At 27.0% G+C, this 8,687-nt stretch overlaps 2 protein-coding genes across 2 annotated transcripts; one reads left to right on the top strand and one right to left on the bottom strand.

The window, feature by feature from the left end:
* The first annotated feature begins 104 nt into the window (after positions 1-104).
* Positions 105-6,258, top strand: LOC112688782 (inositol-3-phosphate synthase). Its single transcript, XM_025562143.1, has 5 exons — positions 105-277; positions 3,559-3,903; positions 4,998-5,354; positions 5,416-6,010; positions 6,067-6,258. The coding sequence occupies exons 1-5, from the start codon at positions 122-124 to the stop codon at positions 6,240-6,242; spliced, it is 1,629 nt and encodes a 542-aa protein (XP_025417928.1). The 5' UTR covers positions 105-121; the 3' UTR covers positions 6,243-6,258.
* Positions 6,259-6,283: 25 nt separating this feature from the next.
* On the bottom strand, positions 6,284-8,342 carry LOC112688785 (dynactin subunit 5). Its single transcript, XM_025562148.1, has 5 exons — positions 8,258-8,342; positions 8,083-8,155; positions 7,825-8,012; positions 6,619-6,730; positions 6,284-6,546 (listed from the first exon to the last, which is right to left on the bottom strand). Exons 2-5 carry the CDS (start codon positions 8,128-8,130, stop codon positions 6,343-6,345), a joined length of 552 nt encoding a protein of 183 aa, XP_025417933.1. The 5' UTR covers positions 8,131-8,155; positions 8,258-8,342; the 3' UTR covers positions 6,284-6,342.
* Between the last annotated feature and the right edge of the window lie 345 nt (positions 8,343-8,687).

The raw sequence follows: 8,687 nt of genomic DNA on the forward strand, positions 1-8,687 counted from the left end.
ACGGACTTTTGCGAAATATTTACCATATTTGCCATTTCGACATCGTTGCTTCCTTTCAATACGCTCACACTGTCGCCAGTAAATTAATTTATAATCGTATACAATATCTGTTCCGTTTTACATGGCGTCGACTGTTTGTGGAGGTTCTGATGGAGACACCGGGGCGGCGGTTGTCCTGCAGGTAGACAGCCCGAACGTTAAGTACTCTGATGAGTACATCGAGTCCACCGTCGATTATCCTGTAAACTACGCCATGGATCAAGGCAACACAATTGTGGTAAATTGTCTGAATTTATTGTGTTTTATTAAATGTGACTTATACCGTTATTATACATCAGTCCACTAAATTACATTATACCGTATCAGGCTAATATTAAAATATGGTTCGATCCTCTAGGATCAAGATCCAAATGCGAACTCTTGTCAACTCAAAAGAGTTCAAAAGAAATTTATTGAAGTTCATCAGCTTCATACTGAACATTGATTTTGAATCCTTATCACGATTACATTCTTGATTTGACATACATATTTAAGTCTAATTTCTATAACTGACCGTAGGTATATAACAAATTTAATCTTTCTACTGAAAATAAGCCATTGAATAAACTCAATGATAAAATGCAAAATTCGATCTCCCTACTTTATATCCCAATATAATTTTAAAGACTCTTTTTCATTTCTCACCTTGTTCTGTCTTTTTATACATCCTAATATCTCATTATAATTATGCTAACAACCAACTATTCTATCGCATGTAAATAGCAAACTTGAGCCTTCCCACTTTCTATTTTTTCTATACTCTTATATTGTTATTATTTTATATAATTATATACGGTTTTAAAGTATATTATTTGATTACTATATTTTTCAGAAAGCTATAAGGCGTACCTATATTTAACATAAATAAATAGTCAATTTGACAATTATAACGATGACAGCAATAGGACGACTATTGATTAATTGACAGTCTAAATTATAATTTAATAGTTTTTGTATCGATTTCTAATTCATATAAATTGTTAGAACTACATAGCAATTTGCTTCAGGATTTTTTTTTAATATTTTCAAAATTATATTATTTATAATATAAATTCGAATATATTTTGTAAAAATTAATTAAAACATACCAGTGTATCTATATAAATACTTTTCAAAACTATAATAATAACAATATTATACATAACCTGCTCAATATAAGTATTAGGTATATTCCCAAAGAATACGACCTATTTTATTATAGACACAGATGAAGTAAATAGTATAAAATATCCGCTGGAAGTAAATAAATAGTCAAATATTCTTTCATAACATCAACAAAAAATACTAAAGCAATCTGTATATTGGTACTTTAACTTAATATTGTAAACTAATAAACGTAATTGTGATTCCTACATGCTGTCAAAAATTATTTTAAATAAAAAAATGACTAAACAATTTAAAATACGAAAAACAATCGAAGTGTGTGTATTTTAAGCTATAATTAAAAATAGCTTGATTAAATTCTTAAGTCTATGGAATTCTGAGATTATTTGATCAACAAACCAATTATAAATTAAAAAAAAATTTTTTTTATTAACTTTAGGCTTAAACATTTTTTTTTTTAATTATTACAACATATAGGTGATTATTAAGGATCATAACTTATAGCTCTAAAAAATGTAGTTATAAGCTCTATAATATGCTCTTAAAAATGTTCATATAAGCGCTTAAATATGCACTAAAAATACAAAAAAATGCAAAAATAAATATAACATGAAAATTAAGCAATTTTCATTTATTATTAAAAAAAAAAAATTTTCACTCATTATTAAAAAACACGTATCATGTAAAAAAAAAAAATTAACTTTTATTATTAAAATTCTGATCGCGTCGCTGTATGATACAAATAAATATATTATTTTTAACCATAAAAAGAAGAATTAGTTAATTAACATTAATTAATTAAAAATATAAAAATTAATACTACCATAATTACTTATTATTATTAAGAAAAAATATTTTAAACGCTACAGAATTGAAAAAAACTTAAAAAAGCAAAATAGCATTTATACTTTGAAATATGCAAAAATATGCAACATAAAATTTCGTATTTAACTTCTTAGTTATATAAAACAAATGTAAACCTCACATAGGTATTTCTAAGACCTCTCTCAAAAAAAAAAAAAAAAAATGTAAATGCTATAAATTATGAGCCCTGGTGATCATTAATATCATATACTAATTTAATAATTTAAATAGTCTCTTTAACTATAGTATATTTGAGTCTCCAGGAACTTTTTTATGGCTTATATTAAATGAAATTAAAATTAATTAAAAATTAAAATAATCATATATTTTATTTATTTATTGTATATTAATTAAAAAAAAAGTAAAATGATAGTTCTAGTAAAAATAGATAATAACAATTATTTGCTTTCATATTTCTTAATCCTAATCATTTGATACACTTTCAAAATAATTTGGTTGGTTCACTAATCATTAAAAAGTTTCCGTTCGATTACATAATCGATTTATTATTTATGACAATTCAACCTATCACTATTTATTAACTTAGCTATAAATATAATCTTAAGTATTGAACTCGACTGAGGATAATTTTTTTAAATAAATATTGTAACGTTTAAATTATAATGCCTTTATTTACTTTAACTAACTTCCAGTAGTGTAGATAAAGGGGAGTTTTGGGTCTAAACTGGCCCGACCCGTAACTTTTGTTCAAAAAATGACCGGGTCAGGTCCCATAACTTTTGTCCTAATACCTAATAGAGGTCCGGCCCGTTCTGTCTTGTCATTTTATAGAATCTGGCTTGGCCCAAAGCCCGTCCGGGCCGATTTGGGTAAACTTGGCCCGTGCAGGTCTTTAGTAGTTTATGATATAACGATGCCCCTATTTTGAACTAATAATATTCAATTTCTGTTTTATTACTGGGAATTTTATGTCATTTATAGTTGTCAGTAAAGTTAAATATATAATATTATAATATATTTTTCAATTTTAATATCAGAAAAAAAACCGTAAAACCATTTAAATTAAAATTTCTGTGTCAACTTCGATTTCTTCATAAACGCTTTTGTGGGTTTTGGATAAGGTTTCGGTTCGAAACCAGTCTTTTTCGTTTGGGTTCCAGTCACTTTAATATCATATCAAGAAATTTAGGTATAGTAAATGTACATTATACTCAATCATAATACTAATATTAAATAGGTTTATTGTATTTTATTTAAACTAGTTAAACTAGTACTTATGACAATTAAAGTGACAAATATAATTTGGAGATCTTCGTAATTAAATTTGTATGAAAACAGTAATAAAATTAATTATTTTTCAAAAACCATAATCTTACGTTTTAATAATTCAAATAAGTTTACACACAAGTAATATACTTAATTAATAAAGCCAGTAACATGATTTACAGTTAAATTTAATACTGTTTGTTTGTCAAATTCAACAAATACACATCTGAATTTCCTTTCTTATTACTCATTATCTACTTAATGTTTGTGTATTCTCATTAAAATCAATAAAGATTAAAAAATATATTTCTTTGTTTTGTCTAGATAAAGCCCACAGTCACGAAAATAAAGATTCGAACAAAGAAAACGGTACCAAAAACTGGATTAATGATGATTGGCTTAGGCGGCAACAACGGTACTACCTTGACTGCTGGCATTTTGGCAAATAAATTCGGTTATACATGGGAAACTAAAGAGGGTGTCAAGTCTCCAAATTGGTATGGTTCAATAACACAATCATCTACAATCCGTGTTGGTATGGATGCAAATGGCAAGGATGTATACGTACCTCTAAAAAGCTTAGTACCTATGATTAATCCCAATGACATAGAAATTGATGGTTGGGATATTTCATCCTTGGACTTGAGTCAAGCTATGAAAAGATCAAAAGTAAGAGTTATAAATTAAATATTTGATTTTAGATTCTGAAAGAAACGAGGAATATATAGGTTTTACCATGATGAGGGTTTTTTTTATGTTTATATATACAATTTCGACCAGAAGGATTTCTCTGTTCATCACTAAATAAAATGTGAAAGATGGAATAGTGGTTACTTTGAGATAGTTAGTAGGTATACGAATTTCCCGACAGCTTTCTAAATAATTTCTAAAAACTGATAACATTTGCGACATACTGATTTTCGACTACCTAAATCTAATTTTTGTTTTCATTGAATTCCAAAAATATTTAAGTAAAAATTTGAAATTTACATGGCTTGTTTGTATCACCGTGTTTTTTATGGATGGTACAATTTTAAAAGTTTTTTTGAACTATTAATATAAAATTGAAATTTTTATGTTTTCTTAGGTTCTTTTTGAAAATATCAATAAAATAATTTTGGTTAAATAACATTTTTTGAAAATTTAATATAAAATTCTCCATGTGTACATAACTAATTATTAAAACAATTAATTTTAATTTAAAAAAATTGTTCATAAGTGTTTTAATTTTAAATTGTTACTCAACGATGAAATTGACGTAAATCCGCTACATCATTTAGGCAATGTTTTATTTTATTTTTTGTCAAAAAAAAAAAAAAAATACTGGAAAATAGCAAAAATGTTTTAAAATAGTTACAAAATTAATTTTTGACAAATTTGATTATTTCAACGAATTTTCTTTAAATTATATTAATTATTTAGTTTAAAGACTTATTATAGTATCAAAATTAATTATTGAAATTCATGATGTTATAAAGAAATTTTGATTTTCCCAAATTTTAGATGCCTTTATTTTTCTCAAAAGTTAAGAAATTTTTTTTATTGTCAATCTTACCTTATTCAGATATTTGGTTCTTCTATTATATAAAATATTTTTAGAAATTGAAATTGATCCACACGAGATCTGTCACTCAAAATCGTTTGTCGAGAGCAATGCTAAATTGGTTTCAAATTTAAAAGACTAATATCATTCACTTATATCTGTATTTTACCTGGCCTATCGGTTTCACCCTTTTTTCATTTAAAGGATGTTTTAAACGTAGGTATTGAATATTGATTTGCAAAGAAAATTAATGAAACACATGTCAGAGATCAAGCCACGACCATCGATTTACATTCCAGACTTCATAGCAGCTAATCAGTCATATCGTGCTGATAATATAATTAAAGCTGAAAAAAAATCAGAAGCTTTAGATCAAATCAGAAAAGATATAAGAGATTTTAAAAAAAATAAAGAATTGGACCAGGTGGTTGTATTATGGACAGCTAATACAGAACGATTTAGTGAAGAAATTGAAGGTTTTAATGATACATCAGATAATCTTTTTAGATCAATTTGTAACAATAGTACAGAAATATCACCATCAACTTTATTTGCTGTGGCATCAATTTTGGAAGGAGTAAGTTTTTGATTTTTAGTTCTAAATATGATCACCTCTTAATTTATTTAAAACATTTCAGTGTACTTACATAAATGGATCACCATCAAACACATTCATAAAAGGTGTGATAGAATTAGCTGAAAAAAGAGGTGTACATATAGCTGGGGATGATTTCAAATCTGGACAAACTAAACTGAAGTCTGTTCTTGTAGACTTTTTAGTTACCGCTGGTATTAAACCAGTATCCATAGTGAGCTATAACCATTTAGGAAACAATGATGGTTATAATTTGTCAGCACCTCAACAATTTCGCTCCAAAGAAATTTCTAAAAGTAGTGTTGTAGATGATATGGTTCAGTCAAATAATATACTTTACAAAACTCATGAAAAACCAGATCATTGTATTGTTATTAAATATGTACCATATGTTGGAGATTCCAAACGAGCATTAGATGAGTATACATCAGAAATATTCTTGAATGGAACAAATACATTAGTCATACATAACACATGTGAAGATTCATTACTAGCAGCTCCACTTATATTGGATTTACTTATATTGGCTGAAGTATTTAACAGAATTGAGATTGGATCCGATAAATCAGATTATACACCATTGCATCCAGTATTTTCTGTCTTATCATACTTACTCAAAGCACCTATTGTACCAAAAGGTTAATAATTATTTAATTTAATTAATTATGATAAATCATTATTTATTCTCTTATAGGAGCTCCAGTAGTTAATTCTTTATTCCGTCAGCGAGCATGTATTGAAAATATACTCAGAGCATGTTTGGGATTACCAGCTGAAAATAACATGTTGTTGGAATACATGTTACCATCCCAGATTTTTAAAGATTTTAAAAATGAAGATCAGAAAAATTCAACTTGTACAAAATTTTAATAGTATACAACAATATTAAAATATATATATTATGATTTATTTTGTACAAGTTTTAAATTAAAGGAAGCTGTGTTAAAAAAAAATGTAATAACTTAGAAACTTATAAATTATCAATAGATGGAACAAAGTGATCATAAAATGACTTTGTATAGTCAATTGATAAATCTTGAGTACAAACTGGTAGTTGACCGATTTGCATGCCTGGGGAACCAGAATAATAAGCAAATGAAGGGACTACGGTATCAGGAGCAAGTATTGTGTTATCTCCTACCATGCAGCAATCTTTTAGTATACATCTTTTACCCTAAACAGATAAAAAGTATAATAATATTAATAAAAATAAAAATATTATAATAAAAATTATAACCTAACTTACAATAACAACATTTTTTCCTATATGAACATAAGATCCAATGATAGCTGCTTGAACAACACTTTGTTCACCTATATGAACATGATCTCCAATTTGAAGAGCAAAATAAGTAAATCTATAATGTACATTTTAAAATGAGCTAATATATAAATATAAATACCAAATACATTGTATTGAATAGATCAGTGGTCGGCAATCTTTTTGGACCTTTGGGCCCAATCATAAATTAAAAAGGATTCACGGGCCAGACAGTACAAAAAATTGATATGATATTCAATGAAATTTTATACTTTTGAAACATAATGTGGGCCATATAAGAAAGATGTGTGGACTGTCGGTTACCGACCATTGGAATAGATAATTTTTTAATGACTTGAAACTATCTTTAGTAATATAATGCTCAAATCAATTATTGTATTTATCATATATAATTCATATTTTTCCTAAAACATAATTATAACTAAACCTATATACTTATCACGGAATACACTTATAATGAAGATTAAGATCTCGTTTATCTACATTTATCTACATATTTTATTATTTATAACATTACTGTTGTAACAGTATTAAGTTATAAGACATTAATCATTATACACATTATTTCAGCGAATGGATATATAGCATTTAAAGTTTGAAACCCAAAAATTGATTAATCTAACTTGTTAAATGAATTTGAATGGTTCATACAAATTATAATTTTAATATGGTTAAATATATTTCATTCTCCAAAATATTGAAAACAGGTATATTATACTTATATTTTTGAACCACATTTATATGAACTTAAATGCCTCTTTTTTATAGTAATCTGTATTTAATAAAAAAAATCAGATTATACAGTTTATTTTAATTAACAAATTATTATAATTATTTCAATCTAAATTATATTTCTCTTATTATTATTTGATTTTCAAATCATAGGCATATTCAATATTTAGTATTATAAAAAAAAAATAATCAATATGAAAGATGTATGTATTGAGTTGTTCAGTTTTTACACATTATTGCTGATTAAATAAGATCATATGTAAGCAGTAGTTTTTATGCTTTTCAGTTCTATAACTTACTTACTTAATAGACCAAATGAAAGAAGTATAAAATTAAAATTATTAAAAATAAATGTTATATAAAATTGTTTTGATACAAGTTTCAACTTCAAAGTAAATTGGATGATAATGAAATTTGGCATTAAAAAGAAAATATTACCCTCCACTGAATTTTTTGCATGGTGGCCTCACAACTGAACCTCGGCCAACAAAACAATATCGTCCCATTTTAACACTGGCTAGATCACCTCGTATCATAACTCCTGACTGCAGAATGACTTTTCCATTGAGTATAATATTTTGGGAGCCATAAATTTGAGCTTGACGACTCACTTTATTGCCTGTAGTCTGGAAGCATTTAATTTATGATGAATCATTTAACAGTGGGTTACATACAATTAGATAGCGGAGTATTTACTGTTTCAACATATTCGAACTTGCTGTAGAACGTATCTTGGAGTTCCATGTTTTCCCTAATTAGCAAACAGCAACTACAAATCAAGAACAATAATTATTTGTGGCACAATCAATTTGTTTATTAGGAACAAAACCATTCAAAATAATGGTCATAAGATCACGAAAATAGACAGTACACAGTAGTAGTTACAAGTCGTTTTGAGTACCCATCGAACTCTATATTATAACTCTTTTTGTTATCATATAGAATTCAATGCGAGGACCATGCAAGTTTTTGTTATTATTATTATAAAATTGATAAGAGCATTTTCTGATAATGCACAATTTATAGCACATCGTGTTATGAACGGTAAAGGTATATGGTGACCGAATCACGGTAGAAATGTTCAGGTATGTTATTGTTGTGGCATCATATGTTTTGCCTTCTAGCAGTAAATGATATCAACTGCTCTGCAACCTGCCCCTCCACGGTTAACCACAGGCCTTACGGATAATATATTCAATCGTACTGCACTATCGCCACCGTCGTCACATATTTCATGACATTACGCTTAAGAACGATATGCGCAATACATTCGGACTAAGAACATTGCAAAATCCGCGTAA

Source organism: Sipha flava, unplaced genomic scaffold (genome assembly GCF_003268045.1).
Source record: "Sipha flava isolate LNK unplaced genomic scaffold, YSA_version1 403_pilon_pilon, whole genome shotgun sequence".
In the NCBI taxonomy this organism is placed as follows: Eukaryota; Metazoa; Arthropoda; class Insecta; order Hemiptera; family Aphididae; genus Sipha; species Sipha flava.